Source organism: Eutrema salsugineum, unplaced genomic scaffold (assembly GCF_000478725.1).
Source record: "Eutrema salsugineum unplaced genomic scaffold, Eutsalg1_0 scaffold_15, whole genome shotgun sequence".
NCBI lineage: Eukaryota > Viridiplantae > Streptophyta > Magnoliopsida > Brassicales > Brassicaceae > Eutrema > Eutrema salsugineum.
Genome location: NW_006256867.1, coordinates 4,793,714 through 4,819,186, shown reverse-complemented (window position 1 = coordinate 4,819,186; position 25,473 = coordinate 4,793,714). Strand labels below are relative to the sequence as shown.

Below are 25,473 nucleotides of genomic sequence, written 5' to 3'. Positions count from 1 at the left end.
ACCTCTCAATCTTCAATCAAGAGCAGTTAAATTGTGGGACACAATCTCAACCGCACGTTCGATTTCCTCCTCCGATATAATCAAAGGCGGAACAATCCTAACGACATTCCCTTTCCCTGCCGTCAAGATCAGAAGACCAGAATCACGGCAAGCATCGACCAATGGATTTGCCGGCACATCGAGCTCCACTCCTATGATAAGCCCTTCTCCTCTCACTTCCTTCACGTGCGAGTTTCCTCCTAATTTCTTCACCAACAGATCCTTAAAGTATAGACCTTTGCTTGAGACACTGGACAAGAAAGACGGTTTGGATACTTTATCAAGTACAGCGATGGCTGCACTGCACACAAGAGGGTTCCCTGCAAATGTGCTTCCATGATCTCCATATTTGATGGTCTCAGCAACCTTTTCAGTAACAAGCACCGCTCCAATTGGTAAACCACCGGCTAAAGGTTTTGCAACCGTCATTATGTCAGGAGTTACACCGAATGCTTCATATGCCCAAAGGTTACCCGTTCGACCCAAACCACACTGAACCTGGAGAAGTAGAAGAGATCAAAAGGAGAGGAAAAGAGAAAACCCGTAGCCAGCAAAGGGGAACCACCACTATGTATGTACCTCATCGAAGACGAGAAGAGACCCTGCAGCATCACAAGCAGAGCGAAGAGACTGGAGAAACTCTTTTGTAGCAGAGTAAACCCCGCCTTCTCCTTGAAGAGGCTCCACAAACACAGCAGCTATTTTACCCGAGCGGATAAGATCTGTGGCGGCTTGAATGTTACCGTATTCCACGAATGTTACGCCTGGCATGATGGGTTCGAAAGGAGTTCTGTACTGTTCTTTGCTTGTCAGGGCAAGAGCTCCTAAGGTTCTACCATGGAAACTATTTGTAAAGGCGATGAAGCCTGTCGCGACTCCTTTGTCTTCAGGATGGGTGAATCTTTGGAACTTTCTCGAGAACTTGATGGCTGCTTCGTTGGCTTCTGTTCCAGAGTTACAGAAGAATACACGGTCTGCGAAAGAACTTGCCACAAGGCGTTTTGCTAGCTCTATCTGCAGACAAGTTAAAAAAAAAAACATCAGAATATATGAGCTTGAAGGTATACACAAATATTAAGAATGCCATATAAGGTCTAGACATTAAACTAAACCAACGTGACTAGTGCTCTGTCCTTAAAAATCCTCCATGTAGCATTAAAGCTCGTGAAAACATCTCGACGATAAGATCCTAATGCGAGTAGCAGACGATATCAACCAGAGAAACAGACAACTAGTTACACATAATACATAAAAATATTAAAGCAAACCAGAAAAGCTAACACCCAGAAGAAAGGCTTATCTTATCGGTGTTATCTCTCAAGGAGGGCAGATAAACAATTCAAGTTTGATGATATCAAATCCTTTTTCAAGCAGCATGCATGAAAATGATGAGTAGATTATTAATCCCAGCTTATTCGTGTTTATGCTTTGTTGATAAGTATGTGGATTTTCGCTGCAAATTACCAAAAGTTTTTGGTGTGTAGGTCCCGCAAGTAACAAAGGAAATTGTTATAGCTGTTCTTCATATGTATTGATATGGGTGCAGTGCACAACTACAAATTTTATACTACACAAGTTGTAAGTGCATATCAAACGAAGTAGTACTTAGGAATCAAATCTATAGGAATTTGTGTGTTAAGAATTTTAAGTTGATGCTAATAGCGACTGTAGACCTAATTAATCAGATTAAAGGTGGATTTTTGTACCATAATTTCTAATAAAATAAGAAAACAATAAAACTAAATGCAAGAGATTGTAAATAAATAGATAAAAATATTGGGTATTATGGATTCTCTCTACGATTCATGATCTATAACATAAGGAACTTAGATAAGGATTTTCTATCATTCCGGAACTAGAATAGACACAGGTAAGATTATCCAATTATTGTCACATTTACGATCTAATCACTCAAACTCGACCAATAGCTTTCTTGTCTGGAAGCAAGAGAGATCATGTGTTAACTAAACAGAATTCATCTCGGCTCACGCCCCCTCTGTAGGTAGCTTTTGTCTTGTATGATGGTTACGTCCATAAGATCCAGATTAGGTAATCTGATACATCACTGTCGTGGCTCTGATTAAACCTTAGATCAGATGCTAGGTGATCAATCCAGCATACAACAAGGATCGGGATGAATGAGAGAATCATCTCAAAAATGAAATCCTTAATCTAATAAACCTAGATTTTTTTGATTATAAGGTCTTCATTGATTAACCATTTTACCCAACAAGGTCACTACTCAGACATAGCTGAGTTTAACATCATTATTGGTTTTAAAATAGAAAGCAGTAAAGTAAAAGATAAAGGATAAAGAAAAGATTCTCCTATTAAAGAAAGAGTTGGCGAGAAAGCCTTCTATTGCATAAAAGTAATACATAGACCTAAAAGATGGTATTCTATTCTAAGCATGAAAAGAGGCAAGTTGTAAAGGACCTATAAAGAGAATATATTTATAGTCTCTCCTCTCCTTAGGGCGTCTAGGGTTTGCAAAATAAGTGCAGAAAGTGACTTGGGCTTCTAAGACTCGGAAATAGGTCCACCAAGGGTGAGAGGGTCGGAACCACGGTGCAGACTTTTTCGACCACGGGTGAGAAGTGTTTTACCTTCCGGACTATGTTGATTTGCCTTCAGTGCATTAGGGGTACCTGGAGTTCTAACCGTTGGCTTGCATCCATTCACATTGCATTGGAAATAGCTTTGCATTGGAAAGCTAGTTATGTCCTCTATAACATCTACAAATCTGGTGATGATCAGACGACAAGAAGGGTTTTTGGTTACAAAACTTTTGACTGTCTGAGTTTATCCAAAAATATACTTTTGTTCTAAAATGCACACCTTAAGTCCCAGTTTCCTGAAAAATCTTTAAAACTCTAAAACATATAAATCACTTATAAAACATTGAAAACAGAGTTAAAACACATGCACAAGACATTAATAATAATTCATAAAATTGATAAAAAAATCCGGTGTTATCATATATCCAACACTTTTATCTCTTGCTTCTGCCTATTACCATCTACTAAGCCTTATTGCCTTTTGGCTGAGATCTAAAAATCTATACTACTTTATAACACCAATTTTGAGCTACAAAATCTCTCTCCAATTTGCCTTTTGAAGGAAGGGAATATGTCAGGTCAAGATTAGATGTTGAGACATTGAAGCAAAAATTTAATCTCTACATCAGCTAGTAAGAATATATTCAACTTCGTTTGGGGTGAATGACTATAGAGTCTAGAGAGATATAGAAAAAGTTTATCATAATCAGATCATAAACATATATAATTGTTCGTAACGAGAAGCCGAGCGTAATACTTCTACTATACGAGTACAAAATTCTAACCAATAAAAATACTGCTAATATTATTTCTGATAAATACTTGAAAAAATATTCTTCTAATATAAAAGGAAAATTACAGCATATAACTTAATACTAGGTGGTTGCCTGTGCCAAGTGCGGCTAATATATGTTTTAAAATCTAGTAATGAAATAATTTTAACTTAACTAAAATAGACATATTTAACAATTATAATTTTTTTAAAGTGTATATAATGCTATTAATATAATTTTTTTACTTAAATATCAGATTAAGCAAAAAAAAATCGTTATACAAAAACATTACAACTTCCGTAATAGGTACTCATTAACTTATTAAGAATAAATTAAATTATTTCCATGTAAACTAAATCATTTAAAATTTGTTCGAAAGAATTAAAAAAAAACAATGACAAAATGTTTTTAAAAATAAGACAATGAGGTCGCTCTCATCAATTTTTATTGTGGAAAGTTGTTGCACTCTTTTCATTCTTTATCTTCTGCCAGATCCTGAAAATTCGAATAGAAGTGAATTTTCATTAATATTTATCCAAAGAAATTTTGTCTCAGAAATTAGATTATTGGCTTAATAACATTTCTTACTTTGCTCAATAATTTGAAATTTTATCTATTGCTGGAGAAGCCATAAAACAGAATGTCATTCCTCTTGATGATCTTGGATGGTTATTTCCTCTAAATGTTTTCAAATAATTAGACCCGTAGATGATCATTAAGATCAAATGTAAAAACTACAAAACTTGTTAACATATATCACATACCACCATTCTTCCTAACTCACCAATCCTTTAAGACACATCAAGCAAACACACCATCGAATCCAACAGATGTTTATTTGATCTCAGTAGCAAAGTCACCATGTGCAATGCATTTGAGGGTTAACCCCATTGGATTATAAAAAAATATCTAATTAATCAGTTGAATATTTAAAATTATGTAGCTATAAAATTAGATTTACTCACCGTCTCTAATACAGAATCAAAGTGTCAAGACCATCTTACCATCCGGATAAACAACAGAAACGACTTCCCTTTATTTTATCGAGTACCCCTATAAAATCTGTGTTTTAAAATCGATGATTCAAATATAATCAATCAAAATAATGAAAATTTTCCATACAACTCAACAAAAGTAAATTATTTGGATATACGATATATAAAGCGTGCATAAGAACTATAAATATCTGAATAATAATGATTCATTGGATGTATCTCTTAGTTTCTACTGCAACAGAACAGCGTTGAGATTGTAATATTAAAGATTTGAAATCGAGAGGACCAGTGTTACTCTATGACTCTACGAGGACTGAAACAAAGCTAAGAGAAAAGATGTTTTCATTGTGACTTTAACGACAAGTAAAAGCAAACTAGAAATGATTTAAATTCGAATTAAAACAAGCACTAAACTAAGGAAATTTGCAGGAGTTTCAGAGATAAAAATCAAACGACTATTCAGGGCACAATTTAAATGCAGGTATTGAACTCAAACATAAATGCATATCGACCAACTGTCGTAGCACCAATAACTTTGTCTAACAACAAATCGTCGTTTGAAGAACATAAAAATCGCAGACAAGCATTAACAAGTAGGTTTGATATGTTCACGATTTGCTTTAATATCAACTGTCGTTGGCTAAGGACAAATCACTCACCAATGTTTTTTTCTAGCAATCTATTACATTTTTGATGAACAGGTTAACCTAAAATCGCAGATTGAGTAATCAATTCAAACTAAGAATTACGTTTAACAATGGTGAAGACAAATCGATATTAAGCCCTATTTGCATCTAATTCCCTAACTCATGAAATCCTTTGGAAACTTTAATCTAGCTAAGAGATCTACTCAGACATGGAGAAAAGAGAAACAGCAAAACATGAAAAAGAATTCATGAATAAAAACAGAAGATAACAAGGGTTCAGAATTTTTTTCTCAAGTGTTGCAGGAATTCTTCTCCCCAAATCTTACAAGCAAAAACTCTCCAAAAGTCTAGAAAAGTGTAAAAGAAAGCGTAAGTGAAGTTCTGTAAAACGTCATTCTGTTTTTGAAGCGGCTCTAGTCTTTTATTCTCTTCATGCGTCCCATAATTAGGTAAAAATCGTTTTCCTTATTTTTTTTCAGGCGGTTGGAGCAGCTGCTCCATGAAAAGGCTTAGTCGGGAGCAGGTGCTCCCGACCAAGAATGATCCAACTTTGTGTAAATTGACCTCTTTTGCTCAGCTTCAGCTCCTTTTTGCTCCAATGCTACCAGTTACTCCAATTCCTTCCTAAAGCCTCCTAGTTACCTGAGAAAACCTGAAAAAGACTCCAAATACTACTAAAATGATCAGTATAAACGGGTTAGAATGAGTCAAAATTGCCACTTATCAAATCCCCCAGACTTAAACCTTTGTTTGTCCTCAAACAAACTAAAATCTAGTTCCAGAAAAATTGATTAGACAATGGTGGAAACTCGCAAAAACTCAGAAGACCGTAAATTTTACCACAGCATGCGGACGACCTGTTGCAACATCAATCCAAATCGAACCTCCATGTACTACTCCGCAGACATTGCATGATCTCAGATTAGATCCATAATTTCACGACATTATCCATATCCCATCATCGCTAGATCTCACTGATGAACCCAATGTCAAGGACCTTCTAGACTCATTCCCATACTATACCACGACAAACTTACCATAATACACAAAGGTACTCTTCCTTTCCCCCGGTATTATTTGTTTGCAAGCTTTTTTTTTATATATATATCAAGGTTGTAGGTGAAAAATGGGGTCACAGGAAACTTTCCTACCCCTCACTTCCAATCCTTGTGTGATCATATTTTTCTAAGGTAAAATAGTGAGGTCCCGGGGAATTTTCCTACCCCTTTACCTTGAAAAAAAATCATCTCATCTTTTTAGCTTTAGCTAATGGTTAAAATAAGGGAGAAGAGTACCAAATTTTTTTTTTTTCATCACACAGGTGCTTGTTTGTCAGGTATGGATAACGAGTCAAGTACTGTGAGCACTGGTCACATCGATGAGGTCAATGGAAGAGCTCAGAAATTAGCTCAAGTCAATGAATTTCGTCGGAAACATGGACGCCTCTAGTCCGCTGGTCAGCCCTTGGATTTTCCATTAGTCGGATCTAGATTGATTCTGCAACAATGGTCACTTAAAAGAACATGGTAAAAATTCACAAATGGTGTAAACTCATCATAGGTTTGGTCCTAGTTCCCACAAGCTTTGAATCATATAACCAACTGACTCAAGAAAACAAAATGACTCAAAAAAAGTACTGAAAGAAAGAAAGCAAAAGAAAGAAGTAGAAGAGACACGATCCTCCCCCAGACTTACTTCATACCGTCCCCGGTGTGAAAATAAGCTAGAGAAGTGCCCAGAAAACTTACCTGGTTCGCACATGTAGAGCATCCTGGCGGAGCAGGTGCTCCGAAACAGAGTTGGGTGCTCCCTCGTTTTTGGTTCGTCTGGAGCAGGTGCCGGAGCATTTGCTCCGATTTCCTTTAAGTTGCTCTTTCGTCGTTTTTTCGTCTGAATCACCCTGTGGAACAGGTGCTCTGACGGGGGGGGTGCTCTTTCGTCGTTTTTTACGCTTTGAGCAACCAACCCAGAAGATGGAGCAGGTGCTCCGGCTGGTTGCTCTCCTTCTTCTTCTTCTCATCTTCACTTGCTGAAAACATGTCTACCTGCTTTTCACCTTTTTTTTTTTTTTAATTATTTTGAAAACAAAGAACCCAATAACAAAGTTAGTAGCTAATAAATGAAAGACACAAAGTTATAGATTCTTACCGGTGGGTTGCCTCCCACCAAACGCTTGTTTTAAGTCGCTAGCTTGACTTGGAAAACCATTTAAGCTTGAGGAGGATCGCTTAAGGTGAGTGATTCACCGTCTGTGACATTTGGACCAGCAAGGTATGGCTTCAATCTCTGTCCATTGACAACAAACTTGACTCCTTAAGTGTCCAGCAACACTACTGCTCCTTATGGCCGAACCTCTTTGATGGTGAATAGTCCAGACCACCTTGATCTCAGCTTTCCATGAAAAAGCCTCAATTGAGAATTAAACAGCAGCACTTGATCATTTGGTGCAAAACTCCTGTTGAGAATCCTCTTGTCATGGAAAGCTTTGGTTTTATCCTTGTAGATTTTCGAGTTTTCATAGGCCAGGTGCCTAATTTCCTCCAACTCGTGCAGCTGCATCACTTTCCTCTCAGGAGCACTTCTAACATTGAAATTCAGCACCTTCACTGTCCAAGCAGCTTTGTACTCTGATAACACCGTATTTTGACAACTTTTATGGATTATTTTGAAATACTTTTTCTATGTTTTTAATTGCTTTTAAGTACTTTTATTATGTTTTTCTATTATTTGTAGTTCCAAGACTCTTTTCAGGTAACTTAGGGAAAAACTTAACAAAATGGATAGAAAACCAGATTTCAGCTCAAAGTCAAACCGTCACAAGTTCACCCCTGATTTAAGGCCTTCTCACCGTCTGATCCAGCTCAAATTTGGAGACCTTAAAGATGGAAGTATCAGCTTTCCAGCACACTTTACAGCTTGGGAATCCAACGGTTCAATCAAAAGATATGCGAAGAGCAAGATGTCCCGTAAACCAGCCGGCAAGCGTTTCCACCCGCGGCCAACAGAGCATTTCCCGCGGTCACAACTGCCGCGACCGCGGCCAGCCACCCATTCCCCGCGGTCGCACTCATCCCGACCGCGGCCAGCTAACTCCGAGCCCGAAGGCCCATTTCTGAAGCTCGTATCACTTTCCCAGCCTCAATTCCGGAACCCTAGACACCAGAGAGTATTGGAGACTATAAATACATGTCATTTAGGTCGTTTTTAAAGAGAAAAAAAAGAGAGACGAAATACTTTACAGAAATTTTACTTTAAGCTTTGTTTTTAGGTTTTAGGGAGAGAGAGATCTGTCTCTTGAACCCTTATTCTTTCCTTTTCAATTCGGTTTCTACTCTACTTCTTAATACTATGTTTTTGATTTCGTTCATTATGTCTGAGTAGTTTATTGTTGGGATTAAAGGATTTTCGATGGGGATTTATATGTTCGATGAGGATTCCATGTGCTTTTGAGCTGAATCTTATAACTTTTTCTTCTGAATTCGTTTTTACTGCATGAGAGTAGCGTCATGAACTACAATCTGATCCAGATTCTTGGTGACACGAAAGTGTTCATCCGGTGTCAGATCTAGTTTGGGAGAGCAAAACAAACATAGGAGTGGAAACCTACCTGTGGGCGATTTGTGATTGCTGACGAGTCTTAAACATAATGCATCTCTTCTTTTCCAGGGCCAGAGTGGAAACCTACTGGTCAGGGTTGAGAGAGCTAGTTGTCTATGATCACGAGAGTGGCGTATTCATACGTCCGTGACTCCATTTCGAAAAGTTTAAGCTAAGATCTTATCAATTTTACTCTCTAGCAATGTTTTGAATCGTTCGTACCCGTGAGAAAACTTCCCTGAAGCCCAGCACTTTCTTTCTTATAGATTCACACCGTTTTATTTCAAGCTTTAGTTCAATATTTTCATTCCCTTTCAATCGATTTTCATTTAAGCAATTAGGTTAGCCGTTTTTCCCGTTTTTACTCGTTTTCGTTAAGTTTAGTTATTAGGTCATTTGAATTCCGTATTTTCTCTTTAATATTTGTTTTTACATTTTAAACACACCACCAAAACCCCCACAAAACCGTTTGGTTCTAGACTTCCTTACTTTATATTTCTTTCGAAGGCTTTTGCAGGAAAGATCCTCCTTCCCTGTGGATTCGATCCCTAAGCACTACAATCGATCAGCTGTGCACTTGCGGCTATTGATTTCATTTAGGGTAAAACTTGACACCCTCACCACACCGACATCAAGTTTTTGGCGCCGTTGCCGGGGAAGGCACGCGTTTCTTTTCTGCAAAACCCTAAGAAAGGTTGGTAAATCGACTCTAGAACACCTTTTCTACTTTTTTTTTTTCGTTTTTGGTTCTTCTTGTTTCATGTTATGAAGCAATGAACCATATGAAACGAAATTACTACTATGAGGGAGGTTTTTACAACACTCCTCAAGCCACTCGACGCCGAGAAGCACAATACATTCGTGATTGATAGTAGGAATTTTTTAATCCTTGATCAATTCCTCAACTACTCTTGTCATTGTAGCACTTGAGGTATCAATCCAAATGAAGAGATTCTAGACACTAAGACTATGAGGATCAATTCTTAATTCAAGTCTAACTAAACAGATGAGTTGGTAACCAAGATTATCTAAAAGCATATAATAAAACAAGCAAGAACAAACAGTAATTAAGAATTAAACAAGCAAGAGAAACTAAACAAACACTCAAATTCAAATAAGGAGAAAGCTAAACCTCTAGATGTGATCATTGATCAGGGTGCTTTCAATGCTTAACTCATGATGCTAAGAAAACAATGCAACACTTACAATTCTTTAGTCTAGACTTCCAAAGCAGATTAATTCATTCTCATGACAGAAATCTCTATGCAAATTACTTAATCAAGACTAATTCCCATTAGTGAATAAGCAATTAACAAGCATAAGGTTCCAAGTCTAACATGACCAAACAGCCTCTTTGTGCATCAAAATAAGAGCTAAGAAAGACTGAATCTTACACAGAAAGACATAGCAAGAAATCACATGATCTCAAACATTTCAACTTAGAACTCTAATCTAGACTAATCCTCTCATGAAGGCATTAATCTCTACACTAATCCACTTTCAAACCAAATTCCCATTTGTGAAATATGAACTAATGAGCATTAAGAAACAGTTCTAATATGTCATTTATGCTTCAAACAAACATTCTCATGGCATTTAAAACATAAACCCTTAAGTTAGCTCTTTCAGGCATTTCATCAAACACTTTTGGTGCATGAAATGCCTATGAACCCAGATTTCACTTTCCTAAGGAAATCTGGCATTAGGAGCAGCTAACTAAGGAAATGAAATGAGAATCTAAACCCTAAACATCACAAATCAAACATCTAAGCACCCTAATCTACACACCTAGAAGCTTAAAAGATGACTACTCACTAATCATGAAGAACACATCTAATCTTTTGCAAGAGATGATGTTAATCATGATTAGAAGCAGAAATGAGATGATGAGATGATGAGAAACAGCTTTGGAATGATCAAATCCCTTAGATATCTGTTAATCAAACTCGTTTTTACACTAAAAAGGAAAGAGAAACAAGAGAAAACAAAGCTTAAGTCTTGGAAAAAACCCTAAAAAGCATATATAGTGTCTCTTGCGGACCGGGTCAGCCCAGGACAAACTGGGTCCTGACCCGGCTTTGATGGATAGTGGTGTGGTTTGCCACGGTCAGATGATGCTTGGACAGACCGTGGCAAACTGACCGTGGCAAACTGATAGTGTCAAAGTTCTTGGACAGATTCTTCATGATCAAGGTTGCCATGGCTTGATTTACACCATGTCTAGTGGCCGTGTCTCTTCTTTTCTGGGTTTGGGTGATGAACTTCTTGGATTGCCACGGTCTAGTAGCTCTTGGTCAAGCCCCGTGGCAAGTGGTCGTGTCAAAAGCCGAAGGTGTGTAAAAGTTGCCATGGTCAAGTCCTAGACCGTGACATTCAAACCGTGTCAAAACCCGAATGCTTGTAAAGTTCCTCCCAGCCAAGTGTTTGTTTGCCACGGTCAGGTGTAGACCGTGGCATGAAGATCGTGTCAATCACTGAAGGTGTGTAAAAGTTGCCACGGTCAAGTCCCAGACCGTGGCATTCAAACCGTGTCATGTTTCACTTAGCTCGCATCATTCAGGGCTGTCTGGACCACTTCTCATTCCGGAGAGTGTAACTCATAAGATAATTGTCCGAATTAAGTGATTCCGGTTGCAGAGAAGAGAGGACTCATATATCTACAACTTTGGTGAAGGAAGCTTTGGTGCTTGGGAAGTGGAAGGCTTCCTGGAGGGCTCATCTTCGCAGTGCATTTACACGATCAGAGAGAGGCGTCTAGACATGTGTCCATTCCGGAGACCGTATCTTCCTGATCATAGCTCCGAATTGAATGATCTTGGACGTTATGGAAAGAGGACTCAAATATCTCTGATTCTAATGCATGCCCCGGAAACCGAATCGGTCTGGAAGTGCATCGTCCTTCGCATTCTTCGGAGCTCATCGGCTTGGTCCAAAACGGCAGCGAGACAGGAGTTTCTTCCGACGAGCTTAACTTTCTGCTCACGCGTCCGAATTCCATGATTCCACTTGTTCTGGAACCGTGATCTAATCTAATCCAACTTTGATGAAGCCCCCGACAACTGAATCGGACCGGAAGGTTCCCCGGACATGCGATCATTGAGGAGTATCGGATTGCTCCGGAATGGATGCGAGAGAGGTCTGTCTTCCGGTGACCGTATCTTTCAGCTCAGTGCTCCAAATGCCCTGATTCAACCTTTCCTGGGTTCTTGACTCAATTATCTCCAACGTTTCTGAAGACCCTGTAAGCTGAATCGGCCGGCAGGGGCTTCCGGTGATGCGATTTCGGAAATGTATCTGCACCCGGGATTTTTGGCCGAGAGACTTGACCGCGGTACGTGTTTTTGGCCGAGAAAGCTACCCGCGAGAAGGATTTTGGCAGAGAATCTTCGGCCATCAGTACATCATTTTGCCTAGAAACCCAAAATTGCTCCTTTTCACCATTTTTGATCATTTCAACTCCATTTCTTCATCTGAATCACATCCTCCACTCCAAATAAGCTCCAAAAGCACCTGTTTAACACTCCAAACCATGCAAAAGTCTCTTGGACCTAATGCAATCTCCTAAGTCCTAAAACAATGCCTAAAGACCTAAAATGTATGCAAATGAGACATAATTTGGACTAGAATATGTACATTAAATGATGCAATTTATGAATATATCAACTCCCCCACACTTATCCTTTGCTTGTCCTCAAGCAAAAAAGGAACAAATGAGAGGAAAAGGTTGAATGCATTGGGAGCTCATTTTTCCTTTGAAAGAGAAAAGTGACCACTAAGAGAATTCAAGTTCATCCTCAATATGCAATGCAAGACCATACTCTGATGTATCAACTCAACAGTAATCTCCACAAGTTCTCTTATTCCTCAACTCTTTGACATTCATTAAGCTCTTTACCAAGTGGATCAAATGATGCAGTGTTCAAACAAGCAAAGTTTGGCTAGGGTGAGATAATGAGACTAAAATGTGCATCTGTTGAGAAGAAGAAAGAATCCTTAGTAAGACCTGATCTTGAGTTTGAAGGAGATTTCTTTAGTGATGATGAAGATTGCTTGGAATCTTTTTCTCCTACACTAAGTGAGAAGGAGGTCAGCAGCAACAAAAGCAATGGTTCAGGGTCTCAAGACAAGAACCCAAAAAGCACCAAATCATTCACTCTTGGGTCCTCTTCTCAAGTCTTAACTCTCACTCCATGGAAGTTTGATGGTGGAGCTGTGGAATACAAGGTTAAAGGCATTGGAGGATCAAAACCTTTTGCAAAAGTCAGGGCAATCCTCACACAAGAGCTCATAGACAAAGGGTCATCTGGTGTTCAAGAGCTGATGAACAAGGACCTCATGCTTGAATTCATGGACAAGACAAGGAGCATCAAAGCTCCTCCTCTCACTCACTAAGAAAAGAGTATGAAAAGTCAAACTTAGTGACTTAAAACAAAGTGCTCTTGGGAGACACCCCAAGCTTATCCTTGTATATAATCTTCTTAATCTTTTCTCTTCTTTTTCATGTTTTAGGATATTTTGATGGGTTTTGTGAAGTGTTTTCAGGTCTAAGGTGACTAAGGAATGCTGTGGTCCAAGGACAAATTGAAAAGGAGTCTGTGAACAAGCTGAGGAAGGACTTAAGGAATGAAAACTGGTGAGCCGCCTGGTGTGCTACTTGGGTGTGCGAGTTGGTCCAAGACAAGTCCATGCCGCACAAGGGAGTTCAGGCCAAGCCAAACCCATCTCCAGTGATGTCTGGCCTCATCTGGTGCAGATACTCACTCCCTTTTTTCATAAGAACCACACCAGGTATCACTCCAAACACTTGTAAATGAGCATTTAGCATTTTTCTTTATCTTTTGCATTTCATGTTTGATTTCTCCTCTTTCTCATGCTTTTATAACACAAGGGACTGTTATTTAAGTGTGGGGGAGGGGTTTTGTGTTTACTAATCATGTTAATTCTGCTCTTATTTTCCTTTTCACTTTGAGTCTCATTTTGCATTCATCTAAGTGCATATAAAAAACCAAAAAAATGGAAAATTCTGAAAAAATTTCACAAAAAAATGTTCATTCTAGTTGCATTTCACATTTTTAAGATTGAGTCTAGTTGCATCATATAGGTTTCATTGTGCATGGGAGTAATGATAGGTTCTTTCCTTGAGAGTACATCACTTTGAGAATTTGGATTAAATATGCTTGTGAAATGACTTCTATGCTTGCAAGGCTTGAAATGGTTTGAATCTGAGAAGCAAGTTTGAATTGAACTCAACTCTAATAAGTGAAAACCTTGAACATGACTTGAAATTATCTTGTGATGCATTGTTTGAATAAGCTTGTGGATACCTATATACATATTTGAGCTAGAATCCTGTTTTTACCACCCTCTTCCTTAGCTCAAATAGCTGAGTCCACATCTGGATCAGTTTTCTTCACCTTGAACCCATCCTTCCTTCAAGCCAAATGTTTGTGTGTGATTGAAAGGCCACCTTGGATCAAACTTAGCAGAAAGTGTTAGGTTTAGAGCGACAAGGGCAAGTCTCATTGAGTGTTAAGTTCCATCATCAAGGAGCTGAGAGATTTGGCAAGAACTAAGTGTGGGGGGATACTTGTTGGTGAGTGGAAAAAGGAGAGATGTAAAGTACCTCTGTAGAAGGTACTTAGCAGCTGACAATCTGAGAATCCATGGTGAGGGCATTGCATGGTATACCCTCTAAATCTTTCCCAAGCCTCACAAAATGATTCATGGTTCTTCTGAATGAAACTTGAGATTTCATTTCTTAACCTTGCTGTTCTTGATGAAGAGAAGAACTTGGTTAGAAATGCTCTTTTGCATTGCTCCAAGTTGTGACTGATCCTTGAGGTAGAGACTTTTCCCAATGATGAGCTTTGTCTCCTAGAGAAAAAGGAAATAGCCTCAACTTGAAACTGTCCTCACTCACTCCATTCAGCTTAGTTAGATCACAAACTCTATCAAAGTTGTCAATGTGATCTAATGGGTCCTCTAATGCCAAGCCATGGAACCTGTTTGATTGCACCATGTTGATCAGGCCAGATTTGATCTCAAAATCGTTTTCAGGTGTTGGGGCTTGAATCCCATGTCTTTGACCCTGAGCATTGGCCTCATCACCAGCTCCCACAACTTGTCTTGGATGTGGAGGTGGTGGCTCTTCCTGATTCTGGTGGTTTCCATTACCACCATGAGCCTGTTGCCCTTGATCCATACCCAACCTCTCAATGTGCTCAGCTCTTTCTCTTTGTCTCCTTGCTTGACTTCTGGTGTTCATACACCTGAAAACAAAGACAGCACTTGAAAGGTAATCAGTAAAACAAAAGAAAATGACTTGATCTCAAGAAGATCCAAAGTCCTAATGCTAGAATGAATCTCCAATTGGCAACGGCGCCAAATTGATAGTAGGAATTTTTCAATCCTTGACCAATTCCTCAACTACTCTTGTCATTGTAGCACTTGAGGTATCAATCCAAATGAAGAGATTCTAGACACTAAGACTATGAGGATCAATTCTTAATTCAAGTCTAACTAAACAGATGAGTTGGTAACCAAGACTATCTAAAAGCATATAATAAAACAAGCAAGAACAAACAGTAATTAAGAATTAAACAAGCAAGAGAAACTAAACAAACACTCAAATTCAAATAAGGAGAAAGCTAAACCTCTAGATGTGATCATTGATCAGGGTGCTTTCAATGCTTAACTCATGATGCTAAGAAAACAATGCAACACTTACAATTCTTTAGTCTAGACTTCCAAAGCAGATTAATTCATTCTCATGACAGAAATCTCTTTGCAAATTACTTAATCAAGACTAATTCCCATTAGTGAATAAGCAATTAACAAGCATAAGGTTCCAAGTCTAACATGACCAAACAGCCTCTTTGTGCATCAAAATAAGAGCTAAGAAAGACTGAATCTTACACAGAAAGACATAGCAAGCAATCACATGATCTCAAACATTTCAACTTAGAACTCTAATCTAGACTAATCCTCTCATGAAGGCATTAATCTCTACACTAATCCACTTTCAAACCAAATTCCCATTTGTGAAATATGAACTAATGAGCATTAAGAAACAGTTCTAATATGTCATTTATGCTTCAAACAAACATTCTCATGGCATTTAAAACATAAACCCTTAAGTTAGCTCTTTCAAGCATTTCATCAAACACTTTTGGTGCATGAAATGCCTATGAACCCAGATTTCACTTTCCTAAGGAAATCTGGCATTAGGAGCAGCTAACTAAGGAAATGAAATGAGAATCTAAACCCTAAACATCACAAATCAAACATCTAAGCACCCTAATCTACACACCTAGAAGCTTAAAAGATGACTACTCACTAATCATGAAAAACACATCTAATCTTTTGCAAGAGATGATGTTAATCATGATTAGAAGCAGAAATGAGATGATGAGATGATGAGAAACAGCTTTGGAATGATCAAATCCCTTAGATATCTCTTAATAAAACTCGTTTTTACACTAAAAAGGAAAGAGAAACAAGAGAAAACAAAGCTTAAGTCTTGGAAAAACCCTAAAAAGCATATATAATGTCTCTTGCGGACCGGGTCAGCCCAGGACAAACTGAGTCCTGACCCGGCTTTGATGGATAGTGGTGTGGTTTGCCACGGTCAGATGATGCTTGGACAGACCGTGGCAAACTGACCGTGGCAAACTGATAGTGTCAAAGTTCTTGGACAGATTCTTCATGATCAAGGTTGCCATGGCTTGATTTACACCATGTCTAGTGGCCGTGTCTCTTCTTTTCTGGGTTTGGGTGATGAACTTCTTGGATTGCCACAGTCTAGTAGCTCTTGGTCAAGCCCCGTAGCAAGTGGTCGTGTCAAAAGCCGAAGGTGTGTAAAAGTTGCCATGGTCAAGTCCTAGACCGTGGCATTCAAACCGTGTCAAAACCCGAATGCTTGTAAAGTTCCTCCCAGCCAAGTGTTTGTTTGCCACGGTCAGGTGTAGACCGTGGCATGAAGATCGTGTCAATCACCGAAGGTGTGTAAAAGTTGCCACGGTCAAGTCCCAGACCGTGGCATTCAAACCGTGTCATGTTTCACTTAGCTCGCATCATTCAAGGCTGTCTGGACCACTTCTCATTCCAGAGAGTGTAACTCATAAGATACTTGTCCGAATTGAGTGATTCGGGTTGCAGAGAAGAGAGGACTCATATATCTACAACGTTGGTGAAGGAAGCTTCGGTGCTTGGGAAGTGGAAGGCTTCCTGGAGGGCTCATCTTCGCAGTGCATTTACACGATCAGAGAGAGGCGTCTAGACATGTGTCCATTCCGGAGACCGTATCTTCCTGATCATAGCTCCGAATTGAATGATCTTGGACGTTATGGAAAGAGGACTCAAATATCTCTGATTCTAATGCATGCCCCGGAAACCGAATCGGTCTGGAAGTGCATCGTCCTTCGCATTCTTCGGAGCTCATCGGCTTGGTCCAAAACGGCAGCGAGACAGGAGTTTCTTCCGACGAGCTTAACTTTGTACTCACGCGTCCGAATTCCATGATTCTACTTGTTCTGGAACCGTGATATAATCTACTCCAACTTTGATGAAGCCCCGACAACTGAATCGGACCGGAAGGTTCCCCGGACAGGCGATCATTCAGAAGTATCGGATTGCTCCGGAATGGATGCGAGAGAGGTCTGTCTTCCGGTGACCGTATCTTTCAGCTCAGTGCTTCAAATGCCCTGATTCAACCTTTCCTGGGTTCTTGACTCAATTATCTCCAACCTTTCTGAAGACCCTGTAAGCTGAATCGGCCGGAAGGGGCTTCCTGTGACGCGATTTCGGAAATGTATCTGCACCCGGGATTTTTGGCCGGGAGACTTGACTGCGGTACGTGTTTTTGGCCGAGAAATCTACCCGCGAGAAGGATTTTGGCCAAGAATCTTCGGTCATCAGTACATCATTTTGCCTAGAAACCCAAAATTGCTCCTTTTCACCATTTTTGATCATTTCAACTCCATTTCTTCATCTGAATCACATCCTCCACTCCAAATAAGCTCCAAAAGCACCTGTTTAACACTCCAAACCATGCAAAAGTCTCTTGGACCTAATGCAATCTCCTAAGTCCTAAAATAATGCCTAAAGACCTAAAATGTATGCAAATGAGACATAATTTGGACTAGAATATGTACATTAAATGATGCAATTTATGAATATATCAGTGATCTCTCCTCAATGGATAAGAATTTAGTTCCGAACCACCACACAAGAGGACTTCGCAGCCACAACAAATCAATTCGTGATGCTTTAGAGGAACAAGGATTCTACTGGGACCACAACCCTTATTCAACTTACAATTCCCACGGAGATATCCATGATCCTCTCTTTGATGAAGATATGTTGTCTGTCTCCCAAACCGAGATTGATGATATGCTTCAGGAGCTCAATGTATCTATGGATGACGGGTATTGGGTAGCTTGTGAAGTAGATGGAGAATCCTTTATCAAGTTTGTTAGAAAGAGGCCATCAAATGAAATTCCTTTGGATCATCACGTCATGGAAGCCAGCCATCAAGAAAAAGGAGGACCTCTTACCATCCCTAGTGACGATCTCGTCTCTACCAATTCGTTCAAGTGTTTTGGAGATGACATACAAGATCATAACTCACTTCCTCTTGATGAACCAAAGCCTTTTTCTCCTTCAGCTCCTCACCATCTTGACTGTGAGACAGACCACGTGAAAGAGGAGACACTAATGGTGACATCAAAACCACCATTGGAGGCGCTTTCTAAGACGAAGGATCCCGAGAAGTTTGATGCCCCGTTCTCAATCAAGGGAGTGAAATTTCGTGATTCTCCTAGTGACATTGGACCTGATTTGAATCTCATACCAAAGGCCATTGCAGAGAATATAGGTATTTCGATTTTTCATCCCTCTAAGATTTATATTCACTATGGAGATTTTTCTGGTGCAGCTCTACTTGGTTCCGAACCAGAATTTCCTTTTCTAGGGAAAGGTTGTCTTGTTTCTACTGAATCCCATGCTATGGAGATGAGAAAAAATGCAACAAAACCCTTGATACTTGGTACTTCGTTCCTAGCATCTGTTGGAACACTCATCAACTACCTGCATCAACATATGAGTTTCCTGAAGATCAACAAGAAAACCCCATACTCGGTGATTACTACAAAGAACTCTCATTGTTTGATCATAGGCAGCATAGAAGATCCAATATTTGACCCTGGAGGAGCTACAAAGGATGTTGGATACGTTCTAGAAAGAAGAGTACCCAAAGAAAACGTCGGATTTACAAGTTTGACAAACAAAGTTTCAGGTGTTTCTTATAAAACAAAAAAGCCAAAAAAAAAAATCAAAAAACAGAAAAAACCAAAAAGAAGGATGGTCCCTGACTGCTCGGCCCAGCAGGAACCAAGGAGAAGCAGGAAGAGGCCGCGAAATAAGCCCTTGCGATCGCAGACGTTCTGACCGCGGGAAACACCCCTTCGACCGCGGTCGTGATGTGTGCTGTCGTGTGTTGAGAGGGTTGTCAAGTTTTACCCTAAATGAAATCAATAGCCGCAAGTGCACAGCTGATCGATTGTAGTACTTAGGGATCGAATCCACAGGGAAGGATGATCTTTTCATGCAAAAAGCCTTTGAAATAAGTATAAAGTAAGGAAGTCTAGAACAAAAACGGTTTTGTAGGGGTTTGGTGGTATGTTTAAAATGTAAAAACGAAATATTAAAAGAGAATACGAGAATTAAATGACGTAATAACTAAACTTAACGAAAATGGTTAAAAATGCGAAAAACGGATATTCTAATTGCTTAAATGAAAATGAACTAAAAAGGAAATACAATATTGAACTAAAGCTTGAAAGAAAATCGGTGTAATCAATGGAAAAGAAGGCGTTGGGGTTCAGGGAAGTTTTCTCAGGGGTACGAACGATTCAAAACATTGCTAGAGAGTAAATTGATAAGATCTTAGCTTAAACTTTTCGAACTGGAGTCACGGACGTATGAATACGCCACTGTCATGATCATAGACAACTATCTCTCTCAACCCTGACCAGTAGGTTTCCACTCTGGCACTGGAAGAGAAGAGATGCATTATGTTTAAGACTCGTCCTAATTCACAAATCGCCCATAGGTAGGTTTCCGCTCCTATGTTTGTTTTGCTCTCCCAAACTAGATCTGATACCTGATGAACACTTTCGTGTCACCAAGCATCTGGATCAGATTGTAGTTCATGACGCTACTCTCATGCAGTAAAAACGAATTCAGAAGAAAAAGTTCTAAGATTCGGCTCAAAAGCTCATGGAATCCTCATCGAACATATAAATCTCCATCGAAAATCCCTTAATCCCAACAATAAAACTACTCAGACATAATGAACGAAATCAAAGACATAGTATTAAGAAGTAGAATAGAAACCGAAATTGAAAAAGAAAGAACAAGGGTTCAAGAGAACAAATCTCTCTCTCCTAAAAAGCTAAAGCAAAAACAATAAAAATATGAAGTAATGATAGATGATATGAGGTTACACGATATATCTTTTAGGGTTCCTAAGACATGTATTTATAGTGCTCAAGACCTCTCTGGACGTCACTTAGGGTTTCTCCAAATGTGGGCTTCAGAAATGGGCTTTTTGGGCTCAGAGGTTGATGGCCGCGGTCGGGATGCTTCTGACCGTGGGGAATGAGTGGTTTGCCGCAGTCGGGATGCTTCTGACCGTGGGGAATGAGTGTTTGGCCGCGGGTGGAAGTGCTTGCCGCCTGGTTTACGGGACATCTTGCTCTTCGCGTATCTTTTGATTGAACCGTTGGATTGTCAAGCTGTAACATGCACTAGAAAGCTGATACTTCCATCTTTAAGGTCTCCAAATTTGAGCTGGATCAGACGGTGAGAAAGCCTTCAATCAAGGGTGAACTTCTGACGGTTTGACTCTGAGCTGAAATCTGTTTTTCTATCCATTTTGTTAAGCTTTTCCCTAAGTTTCCTGAAAAGAGTCTTGGAACTACAAATACTAGAAAAACGTGATAAAAGTACGTAAAAGCAATTAAAAACATAGACAAAGTATTTCAAAACGATCCATAAAAGTGGTCAAAATACGGTGTTATCAGGTCGCGTCTTCCTGACCGCGGCCAAACACTGGTTTGCCGCGGTCGCGTGGCTCCTGACCGCGGCAAATGGTCGTTGAGATCAAACCCGACCCCAAACCACCCACTTCACCTCATTCCACCTCACCAATCCCCACTCCACCTCATTTATCACTTTCCACCACCTTCATCACCACCTATCACCTTCCCAAACCTCTTCGAATGAATCCGGTTCATCTCCACCAGCATCCCGGATCCAGGTAAGTTCTCTTTGGCTTCACCAATTCGATTATCTATGCATTTTTCTCATCCAATCTCGACTTGTTTCACACTGAGTACATTGTGATTTAAGTCTGGGGGAGGATTTCATCCCTTTCTAACCACTTTTCTTTCCTGAGTCTTGCATTATCTACACTTTTTGCATTTTCCTTAAAGTTTTTTCAAAACCGGTTTTCAAAACAAAATACGTTTTAAAGGGAATGATGAACATGAATCAATGATAGTTGACTGTGTGCTTTTAGACTGTTCCTAGTGACATGCTCATTCATTATTTAGGACTAGACTAGGCGGTAACTAAGCACATTTGAAACGAAGTACCCCAGAGGAAGTTGAATGATTTCGATTTAGATGAAGGGATACACTAGCTCTGTTTTATTTGGACTTAATTTGGACTTAATTTTCTCATTGAAGCATTAGACCAGGGAAACGAATCATACATTCAGGACTCCTTTATCCTTTTTACCACTCTCTGTTGATCCTGAATGGCTAGTTCATCTTTAGCTAGTTCCCCACCTTAACCAGTCCTCTTTCAAACCACATGCACTCTTGTTTTATATTGTCTTATATGCAGATAAGTGCAAAAACGTTGGAGAGAAAGAGGAACGACGCAGTTTTCAGTCACCAAGGACAGAGACCTGCGATTTACCGGAAAAGTTCCCGGAAGGATTCAACACAAGAGGAAGCTCAGTTTGCCTTAAAAAAATCTCAAATTTTGGTACAATCTCGTCCTCTAGTTTCTCTCTCTTTAAAAGGCATTTCCTTTTCAAAAAAAAAAAAAAAATCCGAAAATAAGAAAAGAAAGGAAATAAAAGCCTTAGAGAGTCTAGAGAGGTCGAATTTTAAGTCCCAAGGCAACTGGAGTTCGATTTTATGGAGTTTTGGAGATCTTTTTCTGAAACCCGGAAAGAATCTAAGTCTGGGGGAATAGCTGTTTACAACAAGGAAGGAAGGATTATGCAACAACATTTGGCAAGAAGAAGTGACTGAAAATTGCGGTCATCAACAGGTCCTTATCTCTCTTGTGGTTTTGCATATTATCTAGCATCCTCCAGATCTTTAGGTAACCCGAAACACTTTAACTCCACCACTTAAACAGCCCTTTAATGCCAAACGCCGTCTACCCTGGATGATGTCTTTAATGAGAACTCACTATTGAACTTAATGAATGTAGAGAGCTAGTTGCCTGGAATCAAGATTTAGATTGTTTAATTTTTGCATGACGGAAAAAGTGGACTAGTATCTCTTGTGCATTGGTGAGAATTTTCTAGACTAAGTTGTGGATTGATGCATTATTTTGAAAATAAAGAACCCAATAACAAAGTTAGTAGCTAATGAATGAAAGACACAAAGTTAGAGACTCTTACCGGTGGGTTGCCTCCCACCAAGCGCTTGTTTTAAGTCGCTAGCTTGACTTGGAAAACCATTTAAGCTTGAGGAGGATCACTTAAGGTGAGTGATTCACCGTCTGTGACATTTGGACCAGCAAGGTATGGCTTCAATCTCTATCCATTGACAACGAACTCTACTCCTTAAGTGTCCAGCAACACTACAGCTCCATATGGCCGAACCTCTTTGATGGTGAATGGTCTAGACCACCTTGATCTCAGCTTTCCATGAAAAAGCTTCAATTAAGAATTGAACAGCAGCACTTGATCGTTTGGTGCAAAACTCCTGTTGAGAATCCTCTTGTCATGGAAAGCTTTAGTTTTATCCTTGTAGATTTTCGAGTTTTCATAGACCAGGTGCCTAATTTCCTCCAACTCGTGCAGCTGCATCACTTTCCTCTCAGGAGCACTTCTAACATCGAAATTCAGCACCTTCACTGTCCAAGCAGCTTTGTACTCTGATAACACCGTATTTTGACCACTTTTATGAATCATTTTGAAATACTTTTTCTATGTTTTTAATTGCTTTTAAGTACTTTTATTACGTTTTTCTAGTATTTGTAGTTCCAAGACTCTTTTCAGGTAACTTAGGGAAAAGCTTAACAAAATGGATAGAAAACCAGATTTCAGCTCAGAGTCAAACCGTCACAAGTTCACCCCTGATTGAAGGCCTTCTCACCGTCTGATCCAGCTCAAATTTGGAGACCTTAAAGATGGAAGTATCAGCTTTCCAGCACACTTTACAGCTTGGCAATCCAACGGATCAATCAAAAGATACGCGAAGAGCAAGATGTCCCGTAAACCAGCCGGCAAGCGTTTCCACCCGCGGCCAACAGAGCATTTCCCGCGGTCACAACCGGCGCGACCGCGGCCAGCCACCCATTCCCCGCGGTTGCACTCATCCCGACCGCGACCAGCTAACTCCGAGCCCTAAGGCCCATTTCTGAAGCCCGTATCACTTTCCCAGCCTCAATTCCGGAACCCTAGACACCAGAGAGTATTGGAGACTATAAATACATGTCATTTAGGTCGTTTTTAAAGAGAAAAAAGAGAGACGAAATACTTTACAGAAATTTTACTTTAAGCTTTGTTTTTAGGTTTTAGGGACAGAGAGATCTGTCTCTTGAACCCTTATTCTTTCTTTTTCAATTTCGGTTTCTATTCTACTTCTTATTACTATGTTTTTGATTTCGTTCATTATGTCTGAGTAGTTTATTGTTGGGATTAAGAGATTTTCGATGGGGATTTATATGTTCGATGAGGATTCCATGTGCTTTTGAGCCGAATCTTAGAACTTTTTCTTCTGAATTCGTTTTTACTGCATGAGAGTAGCATCATGAACTACAATCTGATCCAGATGCTTGGTGACACGAAAGTGTTCATCCGGTGTCAGATCTAGTTTGGGAGAGCAAAACAAACATAGGAGTGGAAACCTACCCAAGGGCGATTTGTGAATGCTGACGAGTCTTAAACATAATGCATCTCTTCTTTTCCAGGGCCAGAGTGGAAACCTACTGGTCAGGGTTGAGAGAGCTAGTTGTCTATGATCACGACAGTGGCGTATTCATACATCCGTGACTCCAGTTCTAAAAGTTTAAGCTAAGATCTTATCAATTTTACTCTCTAGCAATGTTTCGAATCGTTCGTACCCCTGAGAAAACTTCCCTGAAGCCCATCACTTTCTTTTTTATAGATTCACATCCTTTTATTTCAAGCTTTAGTTCAATATTTTCATTCCCTTTCAATCGATTTTCATTTAAGCAATTAGGTTAGCCGTTTTTCTCGTTTTTACCCGTTTTTCGTTAAGTTTAGTTATTAGGTCATTTTAATTCCGTATTTTCTCGTTAAGATTTGTTTTTACATTTTAAACACACCACCAAAACCCCCACAAAACCGTTTGGTTCTAGACTTCCTTACTTTATATTTCTTTCGAAGGCTTTTGCAGGAAAGATCTTTCCATCCCTGTGGATTCGATCCCTAAGTACTACAATCGATCAGCTGTGCACTTGCGGCTATTGATTTCATTTAGGGTAAAACTTGACACCCTCACAACACCGACATCATACTCAAGTTCCACTGGGAGATGACATGCTTTTCCATACACCAAGTGAAATGGTGTGGTCCCCAAAGGTGTCTTGTAAGCTGTCGTATATGTCCAAAGAGCATCATCAAGCTTCACAGACCAATATTTCCTTGTGGTGCTTACAGTTTTCTGCAAAATGTTTTTGATCTCCCTGTTGGAAATCTCGACATGCCCACTCGCTGAGGATGGTATGAAGTCACCACCTTGTGCTTTACACCATTCTTCTTCAACAAGTTCTCAAAAACTTTGCTGATAAAGTGAGAACCTCCATCGCTGATCACAACTCGAGGCACACCAAACCTTGGGAATATGACAGATTTGAACATCTTCAAAACCACATTTGCGTCATTTGTAGGGCTAGCCAAATCTTCGACCCACTTTGACACATAGTCAACTGCCACCAGAATATACTCATTGCCATACGATGATGGAAATGGCCCCATGAAGTCGATACCCAGACATCGAAAATCTCCACTTCTAGGATGAAGTTCTGCGGCATCTTGTTTTTCCTGCTTATGTTCCCTTGCATCTGGCATGTGTCACACCTGGATATGAATCTCTGTGCATCTCGGAACATAGTAGGCCACCAATACCCAGCCTGAAGAATCTTTGAAATTGTTTAAAAAGTGGCAAAGTGACCAGCATAAGGTGAACCATGGCAATGAAACAAGAGCCCAGGTATCTCTTCATCAGCTACACATCTCCTGAAAATTCCATCAGAGTAATACGTGTATAAGTAAGGCTCATCCCAAAAGTAATGCCTTACATCCTTCAGGAACTTCTTCTTCTTGTTTCCCACGAAATCCACAGGTTTCTGCTCTGCAGCAAGGTAGTTTGCAATCTCTCCAAACTAAGGAAAACTGGACTGTCGATTGATGTCTACTGAGTTGCAAAAGTTCGTCGGAGCAGGTGCTCCAGGCTGGAGCAGGTGCTCGTCGAACCCATAAACATCTATGGCGTAAACCTATTCATCAGGGAGGCTTTCATCTAGTGGGATGTCATCATCGATCTTCAGCCTTTACAAGTGGTCTGCAACACCATTCTCAATACCCTTCTTG

The 25,473-nt window shown here is 39.7% G+C and overlaps 1 protein-coding gene and 1 non-coding gene across 2 annotated transcripts; one reads left to right on the top strand and one right to left on the bottom strand.

Moving 5' to 3' along the window:
* Positions 1-12: 12 nt before the first annotated feature.
* LOC18022013 (acetylornithine aminotransferase, chloroplastic/mitochondrial) lies at positions 13-24,951 on the bottom strand. Its single transcript, XM_006405018.2, has 5 exons — positions 24,681-24,951; positions 24,370-24,639; positions 22,597-22,790; positions 619-1,053; positions 13-537 (listed from the first exon to the last, which is right to left on the bottom strand). The coding sequence occupies exons 1-5, from the start codon at positions 24,949-24,951 to the stop codon at positions 13-15; spliced, it is 1,695 nt and encodes a 564-aa protein (XP_006405081.2).
* On the top strand, positions 14,268-14,374 carry LOC112088287. Its single transcript, XR_002900451.1, has one exon. It is a non-coding gene; the product is annotated as a small nucleolar RNA R71 (small nucleolar RNA).
* Positions 24,952-25,473: the final 522 nt, after the last annotated feature.